Raw genomic sequence first — 16390 nt, forward strand, 5'->3', positions numbered from 1 at the left:
CGTGATCAGACAAACAGAAACAGTCCTGATCAGCAGAAACATGTTGCAAAGGGTTATTGTTCTCGGATCACCTCCGAACAACTGTACAAGAGATTTTGAAAAACTGGCAAGGGGTATAAGCATGCATATACAGCTTAAGCAAATCCATTTGGGTCTAGTATGTGTCCAAAGCCGAAGTATTTCAACATATCCGAGTTTTGTTGTTGAGTTTTTTTTGTATTTCACTGTAAGTGCTCCAGACCACATGACACTGCAGTAATGATCTGAGACCTTTTTGTATCACACAAAGGCATTTTTGGATCATTTTAAAGTCTATTGCTATAATTCCAGCCTTTTCACTTTCTATTTTTATCTATAAACATCCCCCATTCCCACAGCCTCTTAAATATAACATTATTCATTATCACTTTATTTTCTCACTTTACTTCAGTAAAAACTGTTCATAGGAGAACAGTTTATTTTTCATGAAAAACACGGACATAGTAGATTAAAGATTTATAACTCTACCTCTAGTTTCCAGCAACAGACGCCAATTCATTTCCGATGCATTTTTGGGGAACCAATGTCCCAATTCAGTCAGATTTGACAGACAGCCTTGTCACAAGAGATCTTTCAGCTGCCTCATGTAATTTAATTGCAGCTCAAAAAAACTGAGCACATTTCCAGCACTGGTGCTGAACAGAACCCAATTACTGCCATTATGCTTTTATACTTTTTTTATTCACAGGTCTTTGAATGATATTTTAATGAATATTTAATTGCATTTTAAAAATGTGTTTTTGGGGTACAGTATATTTCCACCCCCGCTACTAAACAAGCATGAAATATTTTGGCAAGCATCCAAGCTGGTCCATAAAAGACTGCGCTTGCAAATAGTTAAATGATAATGATCTATTCACACCCGTATCTGTCCATGATCACAGCTAGTCTGGCCCTTACTGAAAGTAACAAAACCTCTCAAGCTCACCAATTTTGGTGGTTTCTCCTACACAGTGCACAGCCTGTTACCATTCCCAGGTTGAAAAATACTGGTGTTTAGTTAGTTGCAATCTGAAACTTCACCACTAGATGCCACCAAATCCTACACACTGGTCTTTTAATGTAACACATCTAGTTTGTGTAATGCGTATTAGTGGAAGTATGAAATAGACACACTGTCGTGTTACGCGGGTTATGTGACGGACTATTTCTTGGCCAGTGACTGCTGGTGCAGTGACTTCCTGGAGTCTTTGCTGATTGCCTAGTGACCTCAAAGCGATTACAACACTGGTCAAGAAATAGTCCAGCACATAACCTCCAGTAATATCCCGTGTCAGTTTTACATTTCAGTTTTTGTACAGATTAAATAACCTATGATGTTTGGAATACAAAAACTGGGCTTTAGAGAAGCTGGTAGGTGGATTTTGTTACCTTTGTCTAAAGCCTGTAAGCTGTTTCCAGTGTTTATGCTAAGCTAGGCCAACTGGGTGTTGGCTGTAGCCTTATACTGAAAAGATGCATATCTGAGTGGTATTGATATTCTTATTTATGTCTTAGGAAGGAAGCAAATAAGCACATTTCCCAAAATGTAAAGCTATGGTGAAATGGTAGGCATCTCTGACCTTCTTTACTTGTTGAACACGTTGTACAGATATCTGTGTAATTAGTTAGAGCGCAATTCAGGTTGATTTCATATCATACTCCCTACATCCTGCAGTGTATTACAGTTTCTTCAGGTAAAATTTTCCTCCAGGTCTCAGAGCTTTGTTTCTTCTCTGTCCGAGCAGCGTCTCGTCTCATTGAGAACATGGATGCTAGTGTGGACCCTTGTGACAACTTCTACCAGTACGCCTGTGGAGGCTGGCTGAAAAAGAACATCATCCCTGAGACCAGCTCTAGATACAGCACCTTTGACATCTTACGAGACGAACTGGAGGTCATTCTCAAAGGTCAGACACCTACACACACACACACACCAATGCACACAAACAAAGATCCACATACAGAAAGACCACAACACAGACAGGCAGAGGGACTAAATTGTGAAAGACGTGGAGACCTGTGTTGCCTGTTTTCATTAGAGTAATAACACTGTATTTAGCCCATGATTAAGAGTTGTAAAGCAACCTAGAACAGTATGTCTTTTTCAGTCCACTTGCTCTGTAAGAGAGAGAACAGCTTGATTCAGTTGCTCGAGAATATGAGGACTGTGCTTCAGGGACTGCAGCTCTATAGATATCACAGATGCCATGGGAGTTTGGCTTCAGTACTACCATGTGAGCTGAGAGTTTGTCAACAGAGCTGGCGTTATCAATGTGTGTGTGCGTGTGTGCATGTGTGGACATTGCTTTCAGGCTATTTTCTGAAGACGTCACCACACAGTAGCAAGAACATTTTTAATAGTTTGTGCATCTCAGGTGTTTTGCCAGCTTTTAGCAAGCATTAGAGTCTTGTTAGTGTCCTTGTGGCATGGTTGATATAGAGAGGGAAAAGTTACGCTGTGTATGTGTGAGCACTTATGGATTGTGTGTGCGTGTGTGTGAGGGTCCATACTTCACCTCAAGTTGTCTGTGAGAAGGCCAGTCGGATCCTGAGTGCTAAATCTTCAAGGGGCACAAACTTTGCACGGACAACCGAAACTCTTCATCTACCATAAATTTACAATTTATTTGCCAGTCCCTTCTACTATAATAAAGACAGTGCAGATTGGCTGCAGGAGAAACAGAGTGATTCAGAGGGGCAAGAAAGATTGATCCTTAGTGGGAAAGGAAAACCAGGGTTTAAAGTGCAGCCTGTCTTGTGGACCCGGATAATTTGCACCAGCCTCAAGCACTTTATCTGTCCGATCTAGATGGAAAAACACGCAGTCTCGTGTGTTTGGGAACTTTTTTTTTGTTTTTGATTTTTTTATCCTTTGCTATCTGCCCTTGTGTTGTCCATGGATGACATGCTGATTATTTTTCATTAAGATAAACCTGAACGTGGGTGGTAATGGATAGATTTGTTTATTCAACCCAAAATGAAATATTCATGATATTTACTTTTTCACAATAATTGCTCACAACAGGATATGGGACCACCAACTAAATGGTAACTTTTTTTGAAACCTTTATCTTTTTGTGTACTAACCACTCTCACTGTCCTCACTGTCCTTTTACCTTTCGATAAACGACTTTTTACGGATCAATATAATATTCATTAGGGTTTAGAGGTTGGCTGTAATGTAGTCAGCATTCATTTCTATACCTTTTCATTCCAGGGAGCTTGTAGTGGTAAAAGTACATCTTTATTCACTCTGTGTAGTGTAATTATAACAGTGTTATTGAAATTCTGGCTCTTAGTCCGTCAGAATGATTTGCTTGACCATGAGATGAGTACTGCAGAGATTTCAAATTAGATTTCTAACAAACAGGATATTGGTATAGGATTGTAGGAAAATGCATGTAGGCAGCTGTAGAAACTGTCAGAAAATATTAACTTTTAGTTGCATTGTACATTGCTTTATAACAACGTATAGCCCATCTGTTCTGTTCTGCTCTGCTGTCTTCTCCTCTCTTCCCCATGGCAGTCTTAACACCCATAAAAATCACACACAGGGGGGAAAAAGGAAAATAAACATTGCCTGACAAGGGCTCATTTTAGGCATTTTGTTACTGTATGTGCACTTACGTACATAGCATGTCTCTGTTTGAGCGTGTGGCGTCATTTCACACTTTGTTGTATTTTTACTGCGATTGAGCAGATTTGTCAGAGGTCTTATGGTGATATTTGTTGCCTGTCAGAAAACAGAGGGAGAGAGAGAGGGAGGAAAAAAAGTCCCCAAAAATACATGTCTGCAACTGATGATGAAATACTGCAAAAAGTTTATATTTTAGAATCATTATTTTGTTTGCTGTTTCATTGTTATGCTGCAGTTGCCACAGAAAGGAATGGAGCAGCCAAAGAACGTGTCCTAATCACTCAACAGCTTAAATCCCCTCCAACCGTCAATGTTGTGCTCATTCCTTCAGGGTGGCTGGCTTACCAGTCAGAGCTGGAATGTATCAGACTGTACGCATGTTCAGGTTTACTTTGTGTGTAGATCTGTGCGTGTTTTAGAGAGGAATAAAAAGAGAACGCAGTGTATTTAAGATTATATCTCAGGCCTGTCGGCAATCTGCTTTCTTCAGGATTTACAGTAGTAACCTGCTAGGTAGAGTTTCATTTTTTCTAAATGACTTATGCATATCGAGATGTAGGCCTCGGCAGTGTGAAGCCTCAGCAGAGATGTGACCTCTACTCTAGAGGTGACATCAAACATGCAACCTCTGATCCCGGGTCTGATTGCTGCTGCCGGCTTGGATACCACCGCCCGCTGATGGACAGATCCTTTTCCTGTCAACAGCTTTAGGGGCCTGGAAACACCTGGACACTGCAGCGCTCTAGGCTGCATGACAGCAATAAAAAAAGACTGCGTGCATGTGTATGTGTGTGAATTTGTGGTTGCTTGTAAATGCCTTGGATTGTTCTCTACTGCTGTAAAAGGCCATAAATGATTCATAATGAGGATCTGCATGCTGATTGTGACCACAGCTTTGTGTGTACATGTGTGCACGGTTGTGTGAGTGTTTTTTCCATCTCCCTCTACTCAGGTGGGGCATACTGTGCAATAATTTGCCCAATTGACCATGAGCGTTTTAATTACTAACTAGTTTGTGTCAGGAAGAGGAAGGGGAAAAGTATAACAGGCAGAGGAGGCTAAAAGAATGGGTTTTCATTCAAAAAAAGAATACTGAGGTGAAATGAAAGAAAAAAGTGATATAGAGGAAAAGATAGGTGAGATACATATGATCGGAGGTGGGGGAGGGTTAAGTGAGGAAGAGCACTGTAACCAGAGGATGATGGTGTATTGAGAAAAGCTTTGAGGGTAGGTCAGGAAATGTGAAACAGCATGTGGTCGTCATCTCCAAACTGTCTGCGTACATCCATCTGTGCACGGGTACTGACTTTTATGAGTGTGAGCAAACTGCTGCTCTTCTGTATTATATGAGGTGTTTCTCACATGACTCCAGGTCTAAAGCTCAATGCACATTGCACTCATTGAGATAATTCTACCCAGAGGCATGCAACACACAAACCAGCTCATGTTTTTTGTAGAATTTGTCATCAGCCAGAGTGTCAAAGATTGTGAGATGTTTGTCAGGCATGCTGCTAACATATGTACCTAAGAGACTGAATGTGTTTTTCCTGTAATAATAATTGAAACCAACCTTATGTCAGCAAACAATACTGGCTTACAATGAGACTTTAGAAATAAATGATTTGTTCATATGACCTCCCTGATATCAAAATTCCAGTCAAAACCATTGCACAACATCATAAATACTGTATTTCTCATAAACATATCAAATAAAGATAGCAGACCAGAGGTTTGTGGCCAAGTAAAATAATAGGAATATTAATGCAGTAATTCTTGGCCAAGAAAAATATATTTAATAAAACTCCTGAATTGAACATGTTTTTCCCAGCTAAGATGCTGATGAATAACAGGAAAGCGTTTAGACCTCCACTAAGGTAATAATCTTCCGTTAGCTGTCTCAAAGCCAACACAGTACTGGGTTATTGACAGCACTTTTATCTACAGTAAGACTAGCCAAGGGACTGACAACATGGTGCTGAGTAAATTACGGGATTGCTATATGGATAAAGTTTGGCTTGAAGGCTGGGATAGTGAAAAGTGTATATGTATATACCGTATGCTACATTAAAGGACACTGTTGAGTTTCATGTTTCAAGAAAAAACAGCTGTGATTTTAGCTGACACCATAGTTGAGATGACCTGTCATCTTCTTCTTTTAATATTATTCTCAATTTTCCTGAGCCGAGAAACCCAGGAGTCATCGACGACAGGGTTATGTTACGACCATGGTATGGAAATTTGGCCATTTGGTATGGCAAATGGCTCTAAAATACCCATGGGCCATTGCAATTGAGCCGAAGCCAGTCAGGTGTGTGGATGAAAGCTGTAGCAAATTCAGACTGATTTTTCATTGCCATTGGGAACAAAACTCAATGCCATTGTTGCGATATCCGTCTAAAATTGACCCAGAATCTTAAAGTGAAGCGAAAATAGTAAACTGTAGCTTCTGGTGCTTTAGTCAGCATTAGATCCTAGCACTGTGTATGCGGAAAATAAACATGACATTTGCTGTGGACGCCCTAAATCATGGATCTCAAATTGCTGCCTTCCGTAGATACTGCCATGTTAAACCACCTTGTTTCTACAGTAGCTCCAAAGACTGGCTGTAGATAGGGCAGTTTGTTTTCTTTGGGCATTTCGCGGCCACCATAGTTTCTCCTTTATGCTTGGCATGAGAGGGTGAAGCAAGGTAGTTTCAATCTGCAACTACACTGCTAAATGCCAATAAATCTTACTCATTGGACCTATTATACATTTTATTTTATTAAATATTTTTAGAATATTGCATTTTCTGTTGTACTTGAACATTGAAGTGACCCTCCTATGAGATGGCAGTACCATATTTGAGTTAGAGACCCCTGCCCTTTTGTCAAATGTCTTTATTACCACTGCTTAAACCAGAGAGCGTAGTACCAGGGAGTCTTTTAGGTTTTTATTACACCCAGAACAGTAAACATTTTGTTTCTAATTGAGACTCGTCACTCTTATGATGTGTCAACTCTTTTTGTTTCAACTTGTTTTACATCTTCTGTGTGTAATATACCCTAAAGAAATGCTTCATAATGATAAATTGGAAGCAAAACTCTTACTGAAAACACTGCAAGTGAAATGCCTTCTGGAATGAGAGGCAGTCAAGGATAAAATGGCAATTCAGAAAGGAGAAACTCAAAATTCAGATTCTGTATCACGCTGAGAGGTTTGGTTCAAATTGACGTGATGTCTCAAACAAACATCAGGTGGCACAAAATCCATTCTCAAATAAATCCAAACACGCACACACGGGGTGAGAGTGTGTGTGTGTTTCTGTATGTGTGTGAGAGAGAGAGTGAGAGGGTAAGCCTTTGCTGTGGTTAAACATTAGCACCAGGCAGTCAGTAATCCAATCACACACACATGATCTGTGCCCTTTTGCAGGAAGCGCCCTGTGAAGGGTCCCTATCTCAGGACTTCATTAAGATTAAATGAGCACATAAATAGTGCACACATGGTAATGAGAAAATGGCAGGATTAGAAAAATGAAAGGGTAGAAATAGGCTGAAATGAAACGCAGTCATGCAACGAGTGAAACAAGTAGAAATTAGGGAAAGAAATGACTCAAATGAAAATTATTTTGAATTAAATTCTATATTTTGGTTGAATGACACCCGAATTGATCTTCTTTAAATTATGCAATAACAGAACAGGTGTTTTTTTAAGATGATCTGATGTGACATTATATGAAATTAGAGATTAAAAAAGGGGATAGACCTTGTCTTCATATGCTAACTGCTTTATCTTACTCTGTTGTGATTGGTCTGCCAGTAAGTCCTGAAAATTAAAAAGAAGGAAGAAAGAAAAATCTAATTTTTCTTCATCTTTATCTTTTGATCCCAACCAACTCACAGTGACATGAGTGATGTCTTGCTGGACTCAGGGGAGAATTTCCTGTCAGATGACTGCGTAATTTAAGATCCATCCTCTTTCCTGTATTGATCCTGGAGTTGCATTGAGATGTGCAGTTTGTTTGTGCATATTTGTTCATCCAGATGCAACATTTATAAAATATAACTAAGTTGCAGGGAATACTGAAGCCACGTTTAGAGGGTTTCCTTTTAATTTAGTAATGATATTTTTATTTCACAATTTTAGCTTATTCACTTTTTTGCCAAGAGTTAGCTAGCTCTCTAATTACCACATTGTTTCTTATTATCTTAATCTGAACAAAAACATAACTGTAAAGAAAACGTGTGTCAAAAAGACAATTTGCCATTTTATTGGGTTTATGTGCTGGATAATTTCTTGGCAGTAACTTCCTGGAGTCTCCTTTGGTTGCTTGGCAAGAAATAGTCCAGCAAATAACTGTAAAACAGTGAATTGTTGATTTAACGCTTGTTTTTTGTACAGATTAAACAAATGTGACAGAATGTGTTAAAAAGTGAACTTTAGAGGTGCTGGTAGGTGTTATCCTTGGTCCAGTCTTTGTGCTAAGCAAAGCTAATTGGCTGCTGGATTGAACGTAGAGATATGAGAGTGGTATCAATCTATTCATCACACTCTCGGAAAGAAAGTCAATGAGTCTATTTTCTAAAATGTTGAACTAAGCTTAAATCACATTCTTAGTTAATTTATATTCATTTAATGTAGTTTCAATAATGTGAACTGGTGTTCTTCTCTTATCTGAATACAAATCCCTTTGTTTTACAGAACATAATTTTAAATGGTATAATTTATTATGGCTCATCATGTTGCCAAAGAAGCAGGATTAGTTTCAGGCAGGTTGGGTGAGACATGCTTGCTTCATGGTTTTTTACTGGCAAACTAAAAACCATGTGCAAACTTAACTTAATCCAAGTTTTTGTATTCTTTAAAGAACAAAGGAGCTTGAGCAATTGATACAGTCATTGTGGCTGACATTGTACTGAAGCACACACTGTTTGCGCAGCTTGGCTAGAAAAGGTGGATATCAGCAAGTGGCAGCTTTGCGATTGTACAAAAGAGAAACATTCTGAAATGCTAAGCTAGCTGATGAATTATAACAGTTTCAAACTTCAAAAACCTGAGGAATGGAGTACTTAGAATGAATCAGCGGCACTTCTTGCATACAAATGCAATAATGTGTGATATAAATGGAAATGTACATGGATTTCAAATGACAAACATATTTACTTGTGAAATTCATAAATGCTTCTGACTGCCTTCATGCAATTTCAACACCCCGTTTATTCCTTTCTTCTAAATTACCATAAACAATAGCAAAAGCAATCAGGAAGTCAACCATTTACATACATTTTGCATGTACTTGAGGTTTATCACATGTGCTCTAAAGAGATTTACATCATTCATTATTCATCATATAGTCCTTATACACCAAAAAGATACAGTGTAGATCCTAAGCACTTTACAAAACAAACCACAGACATTGTGACATTTCTAAAAGGAAAAATATGTTGAACACAAAACCAGAAACTAATTCTCCAGGGGCCAAGAGCAAACTGTCTGTCCCAAAGAAAAAATAGTGTCTCTTAAATAATAATTATGGCCTTTTTTTGTTTGTTTTTCAGTTTACTTTAAGAAGGTAGTGCTGTGCTACTGAGCCATGACCAGGTGTGGATTTCAGGGGATCAGATCAAAACCTTTCCAAATCTCTCCAGACAGAAACTACAGACTGTGTGCTGTAAATCAAGAACTAACTTGCTGAAGTGATTCAGTGAGGATTTGAGCTCCCAATCTTTGACGGGACAAGTCCTTTCTAAAGATTTCTTTAAAAAGAACTGTGCCACCCAGGAGCCCCGACATACTAACTCATACATACATGAGGTCTTTGTAGCTATAGAGTGCAATTGTGCAGATACAGTTTTTACATGCTTGGCACTGAATGACAAATCATCAAATGAAATTGAGCTAAAGTTTGAGATGACTGTTGAGTAGGTGTGAGGTTTTCTTTCTTTCGTTTGAGTAGGACAGAGGGCACAGAGTTTCTAACACTATCACAACAAAACACTTGCATTCACCATGGTGGTTTTCAGAAAAACACCAAAATATCCATGTGGGTGTTAGGTAGAAACCCTGATGATCTGAACATTTATTTAAGCTCATTCTCATGTTCAATGTTGCTGAAAAGCGACAGAGAATCTGGAGGGAATGGTTACACTTTAAATCTACAATATGCCACTTTGTGCCTTGAGGCAGCGCAGGGAAAGTGTATTGTTGGTCCCATTCTCTTCCGACTCAGTTGAGCAAGTTTATGCCCCGACACTTATCACTCATTTTGATTAGCTGTCTACCTAGAAATGCTATCTAGCCTCAGGGTGAGCTAACTGGCGTCCATATGCCCACAACAGGTGTTGAAGAGGCAATGAACACAGGCAATAAAGCAAGCAATGCTGTTCACTCTTGTTTTCAAATGGCCCTTTCCTGCCACACCTTCAGCTTTGCTGCTCCTCAATTTATTTCCACCTTTTTTGCACTGTGACTTCTCTGCTCTAAGGTCACTAGCTTTACCTTGATTACCGTTGCCATGCTGAGAATATAATTTACAACAACCAGGAATTAAAATATGCATTGCATATTGCCACTTCAATTTGTGGTTTATATGACAGGGTTGACCTCTACAACAAATGACCCAAATAACTGCAATCACCAAAATGAAATGATTAATTGCACTGCAACTAATAAATAGTTTGTGTTTAATTATTTATTCAGTCATTTAAAGCAAAGATTGGCCATGCACAACAAGGGAACATTTTGTGATCATGTATTGGTTTACTAGCTATTGTTATGCATTGGCAAGTGGACTTGAATATGATGTTGAAGAATTGTTAGAATAAAGAAAAGTCTATAGCAGAAAATCAACATTAAAGCTTTATTTGTTCTCTGAATAAATTATTTCATTTGCATATTGGGCACTTTTGTCATACTAACAAAAGATGTAATCTGAAATTCTTAATTAGTTAGCTACTGTACATGTTGTAAAAATATAGTATTAAATTGACATTTGTTTGTGCATTTCCCTTTAAATGCATTCATACCATGTTTTCTTTGTCTCCCTATGAATAATGTCATACTCTGTCTTTTGTCACTGGTTGCTATGTATTGCCATGTTTTGAAGTCATCACTTTATTTTTGTTGGCGCCTCCTGACACAGGGACAGACAACATGCCTTAATTAACATGATTAAATGCATCTGGACGACAGCTGGATTCTATTTTGAATCCACAAAGATGAAAAAAAACCTCTGAATTGTACCTGAGGTTATTTACACTCCTCCTTCTGCCTTTTCTTTGTACACTCATTCTTTTAAGTCTGTGTTTCTGTCCTTCATGCTTGCTCTGTTTCTCTGCTCTGTTTGTAGGTGTCCTTGAAAAAACAGTGGAGGGGGAAGCCGCTGCTCTCACCAAGGCTAAGACCCTTTACAAGTCCTGTACCAATGAGAGTGCGTCACCAGGCATCAGATGTCAACACAGACTATTCCTTTTTGTATCTTCTGTTGTCCTAAAGTCAAAATTTGTCTTACTGTCATCAAAGGTTATGTGTCCCTCATTCAGTTGATTGCATTGCCAAGCTATCATACATTTTTTTTAACAACTTACGTACTTATTTATTTCCAATAATTAGTTTTAAAAGGAAAAATTACTGTCTTTCAGATTTACAGCATTATGCGATGCAAATAAATGCTTTCTTCAAAAGCATTTTGGCTTAGAACTCACATCAATAAACTTCTCAAATGCATTCCAAATTTGCATAGATTAATTATGCTTGATAAGAAGGACAATATATAAATAATAACAAGGTTTCTTTTCTTTTTTTTTTTAAATGAATTTTTTGAATTTTGATTGGTATAGAATAAATGTATCCACTATTAAAGGATGTTGTTGCTTGTTTGTATTTCTGCTTCATTTAAGGTTTAATTGAGCTTAGAGGAGGGGCTCCTTTGCTAGACATGCTGCCTGATGTGTTTGAGTGGCCCATAGCTGTGGACAACTGGGAGACCAACTATGGTAAACTATTCTTTTCCTCTGTCACACACAGCAGATTCCATGTACAGGCAGTTGTTTCTTTCTTACCTTATCCTCCTTCTCCGTTCGTCAGGCAAAGTGTGGAGGTTGGAGGACGTCATTGCCAAGCTGAATGAGAAATATGGAACTCAACTTTTGGTTAACTTTTTTGTCGGCACCGATGACAGGGACTCCAATTCACACATCATTCATGTAGGTGTGCAACTGTAGCTAGAAAACCCTTGTATGTCCTCTGTTTCATAGACCCACATTCATACAGACACTCCCACAGGATATCCATCCAGCTTGAAAATAACCACCCACGAATTTCTTCAAATCTGATTTCTTTGGCTTATATAAATAAATTCTTCTTCTCCTCTTTGCCAGTTTGACCAGCAGACAAGCCTTGGCCTCTTGTCCAGAGATTACTACGCTTGCACCGGACCTTATGCAGAGGTACAGTAGACTTATAATTGCACATGTACACACATGCAGATGCACGCACACTTGTAATATAATTACGGCTTTCAACCGATGCAATGAAAACAGCTCCATGTGTTCATTTGGGCCAGTGCCACTGAGTCTGGGTTTCATGTCCCCTGGAGTTTGTTCCAGGAAACATGATGCCCAACAAATGATGAGGGCATCAGTTGAAACATCAGTACCTTAATTAACTTTGTTTGCACGGTTATATGCGTTTGCAAGCATGTGTGTACACGATAAATAAAACTGCACTATGAGGCAGTATGTGATGATTAAAATCAAAGAGGCAAAACAGAACAGATTTGGTTGTGTCTCAATTCAGACCAGATGTGTATGACTAGAGCAGACATCCTCTGCTCTGGTTTTACTTTACAGTTTACCATGGGCTCTTGATTGATATGCAGAAACAGCACTCAACCACACTTAGCTTGAGGCAGGCTGAGTGTGTGTGTGTGTGTGTGTGTGTGTGTTTGTGTGTCTCTGTGCATAAGTACACACTGTCGCCTCTGGTTTTTGGTCATTGGTTAAATTCAAACCAGTCACCTCCTTTCCTTCCTGTTAAAGTAAGGTCAAGATATGAATGTCATGAATGAGTGTTTGTTTTACAGGCATGTCGGGCCTACGAGCAGTTCATGATTGACCTGGCTAAGCTAATCCGCATTGACCGAAAACTGCCCATCAATGAAACGCGCATCAGAGAGGAGGTGACACGAGTTATGGACCTGGAGAGGGACATTGCCAACGTAAGCATGCATTCACGCTTTTCATTATCCCAGCAGAAGCCTAAATAGTTCCCTAAAGGAGCGCTCCTTCATTTTTTGAGAAACTGAAGGAATACAACTATGTTTTCTTAGCAGCCATGCATACCTTATCTCCTGTCACAGCTTCACACAACAGGAGGATTTTGTGAGCAAACGACTTCTGACAGTATGACCTTCCACTCCTCCGTTTGTAGCCCAGACCTCTCTCCTCTCTGTGTGCTTGTGGCTCCAGTTGGGAGCAGCTGCTGTGTAAAACAAGCCGTTAACCAGCCTGATCTGAACACAACAACTTTTCTCAGACATCAACAGGTTTCCACAATCCACGCTTGTCATTCTGTGCTGGTCCACTCTGCTCACTGCCATGCTTCACTTCCCCTCCACTCGGCTGCTGGCTTTTACAAGGCAGTCACCGTTCGACATTTACAGACCTGAAGCCTCCTGGGACTCCAAATATGTTTGTTGTTGCTGGACCTGCACTGCAATTTTATGCATGTGTCAGGATTCTGGAGAGCTATGTTGTGACAGCATTCTTGATTTTCAACTTCTCTGTCTTGTATTCTCCAAGGCTACTGATACTCCAGAGGACCGTAACAACCCAGTATTGCTTTACAACAAGATGGAACTTGGTGATCTGAACGCGAACTTCACCCTTGAGGTGGAATCACAGGTAAAAATAGACTCCTCATCTGTCAGAATTTGTTGTTTCTTTTTCACCGTCCTTCCTCTTTCTCATGTTCCTTTTCTCTTCCTGAAGGTATTTGACTGGAGTTACTTCACAGCTAAGATAATGGACACAGTCAACATCGGTGTTCCTGACACAGAGAAGGTCATAAACTACTCCCCCAACTATTACAGAAGACTCAACCTTATCTTGGCCAGATACACCAAGAGGTCTGTTTGTATGAGTCTGTAGTTGTGTTTGTGTATAGTTGCATGTTTGTGAGTTTGTGGAGGCAGGAGTGCACTGCATGCAAAACAGCGCGTTACTGATATATCATAGCTTTGCGTGTAAGAGTTTGTTTTTAACATTCTTCCTCTCCTCACAGGGATCTGCAGAACTACATGGTGTGGCGTTTTGCTATGAACATGGTAGTGGGCCTGAGCAGAGCTTACAGGGACACCAGGAAAGCCTTCCGCAAGGTACCAGGACCCTCACACTGAATCTGTCTGTAGATAAGGTGCCAATTAATCCTGAATTTTTTAAGGTGGATACCAATCAAAATGTTACAGAGAAAGATGTATGGGATAATATATGGTTTTTAACATAAACACCAAGCAAGACATTTTTCAGTTATAGAAGACAGTAAAACAAAAATGTTAACCTTGTTGTGATGCTAGATGAAAACTCAAGGTATCACCAATATCAGTTGGATTCATCTTCTGGGGACCAGGAATGTCTGCACAAAATCCCATGGCAATCCATCAAATAGTCAAGATATTTTAATCTGGACCAAAGAGGTGGAATGTTGTTGCCATCCCTAGAGCCATGCTGCTAGCATGGATAAAATAAACTTGTTGGTGCCTTGATGAAAAAACTTTGTAAGACTGTTTCTAAATGATTTGAAGTTTCTTGCTACTTACATTATTGGCCAATATACTGAAACAAGGTATCCACTGGGCTCTAATAAACACTAGATGTTCACACTGCATTCATATTCTTTCTAATCCTAACCCACTTCTTAATCTAATCATTTCCCCTCTGCCCTATTTCTCATAGTCCTTAGTGTAATGATAATGCATAATAGAGGCGCAAATAAATAATTGCCCTGAGCCTCTTTACCCAATGTGCTGAGTGGTTTATTCTGCATCTCTAATTGATCGGTGCCCCATTACTTTCCCTGCAGGCTCTGTCTGGTACAACATCAGAGGCAGCTGTGTGGCGACAGTGTGCGCTTTACGTCAACAACAACTTGGACAATGCTGTAGGACGACTGTATGTGCAGGAGGCCTTCTCTGAAAAGAGCAAAGAACTGGTCAGTAGTTTCTATTATTAGATTACATTTGTTTTAATGCAGTGAAAAAAACAATTATAAATATAATTGAGAGGAATTCATTATTAAACATAGTACATTCTGTGTAATACATTATTGAATTCTATGTTTGCTTGTTTATTGACACTTGGACCTGGTACTGAATCACACAAATGAATCTGCATGACATGTGTTTTCACAAAAACAGTGTTTATATATTCAGTTATACATACATACAGTATGACAACATGAGGTTTTTTAGGCAAGTGTATTTTTGTTTCTCACCTATGTTTTTGTCACCTTTGCGTGTTTCCACCACAGTACTGTATTTTTTTGCATGCACCCATTGAAAGCAGCTGAACAAGGTGTCCTTGTTATCATGCCTACAACACCCACACTGTAATGTGTGTATGTGAGTCAGATTGTGTGTGTGACAGTGTACATCTGTCGTAATGCTGAGTGTCTCACACGTTGTAAATCTCTGTCATCTTCTGGATTTTTGCCCATTTTAGCATGTGGATGTGTGTGTGGGCAAATGTGTCTGCGTGCATGTTTTTCTGCATGATATATCAATATATCAACAGTGCTGAGTTAACCTGCAGCTGGCACACATACTGCACTCCTAACATACCAACCTACTCTTAGCCACAGAGATGTATTTCAGATATGGTCATCAGTGGCTTGCAACTGATTACATTTACACCAGTACTGTATTTGATTAAAGTCTAGAGGTACTTATAATCTACTTGTGCACTTGCTACTTAATACTTACACTACTTTATTTTAAGTTTCAGTACCATGTTTTAGTCCATTACATTTAAATGACAGCTAAAGTTACTAGTTACTAATAAAGGTTTTACATATAAATATGATCAACTTTTCTTATAGATTACACTACCCAACAGTACATAAAATAATTAAAGTTAGACCAATGACCAACTATAACATGTTTACTCAAGGATTTTGTATGCAAGACTTGTATTTGTTTATTATTTGGAGACAGGGTAAATTAAATCAAATGACACAGTGGATAAGTGCCCATAATGGCAAACCATTACATTTCTAATGCAACTATCATGATACATATAGATTTAGTAGACATACCATTGTATATAAAGCCTGCATTTGACCCATGTAAATTATTTCAAATGCAAACAGACACGCATGCATGCAACCACAGACAGCTATACATGCACACAACACAAACCTACTTGCGCACACACATGCTGTATGCTAAAAGGTTTTCGGAACAGCCTCATCAGTAGTGGTCCCTGCTGGTTTGTGGCTAACCACAGCGTGTTGTCCGAGTGGTCATGCAGAGTGTTAGCGAGGGGTCTGCTGATATGATGAGACACAGGAATGCCTCTGTCAGCTCACTGTGGTCTCAGAGCACAACTGTGGTTAGAGGGATATGGGAGGGTGACCTTCGCTGTCACTGCCATTTTTGCATTTTTCTCTTCCTACTTGCATTCATTATTTTAATTGGTTCAGGTATTTTTTGTGAATTATTCTAATCTTGTTTTCATTTTGTTTGTGGACAAAATT

At 39.1% G+C, this 16390-nt stretch overlaps 1 protein-coding gene across 3 annotated transcripts in view; it reads left to right on the forward strand.

Moving 5' to 3' along the window:
- The window catches only part of LOC118341538 (neprilysin-like), a 28299-nt gene that overhangs the window by 5389 nt on the left and 6520 nt on the right, over positions 1-16390 (forward strand). For all 3 annotated transcript variants that reach the window (XM_035679808.1, XM_035679809.1, XM_035679810.1), the window contains exons 4-13: positions 1767-1928; positions 10989-11069; positions 11539-11634; positions 11726-11844; positions 12019-12087; positions 12723-12857; positions 13441-13542; positions 13630-13766; positions 13922-14015; positions 14720-14848. In XM_035679808.1, the coding sequence (XP_035535701.1) occupies positions 1767-1928; positions 10989-11069; positions 11539-11634; positions 11726-11844; positions 12019-12087; positions 12723-12857; positions 13441-13542; positions 13630-13766; positions 13922-14015; positions 14720-14848 (1124 nt within the window). The remainder of the gene's footprint in view (positions 1-1766; positions 1929-10988; positions 11070-11538; positions 11635-11725; positions 11845-12018; positions 12088-12722; positions 12858-13440; positions 13543-13629; positions 13767-13921; positions 14016-14719; positions 14849-16390) is intronic.

Source organism: Morone saxatilis, unplaced genomic scaffold (assembly GCF_004916995.1).
Source record: "Morone saxatilis isolate NCDOM2014 unplaced genomic scaffold, NCSU_SB_2.0 Contig8, whole genome shotgun sequence".
Taxonomy (NCBI): Eukaryota; Metazoa; Chordata; class Actinopteri; family Moronidae; genus Morone; species Morone saxatilis.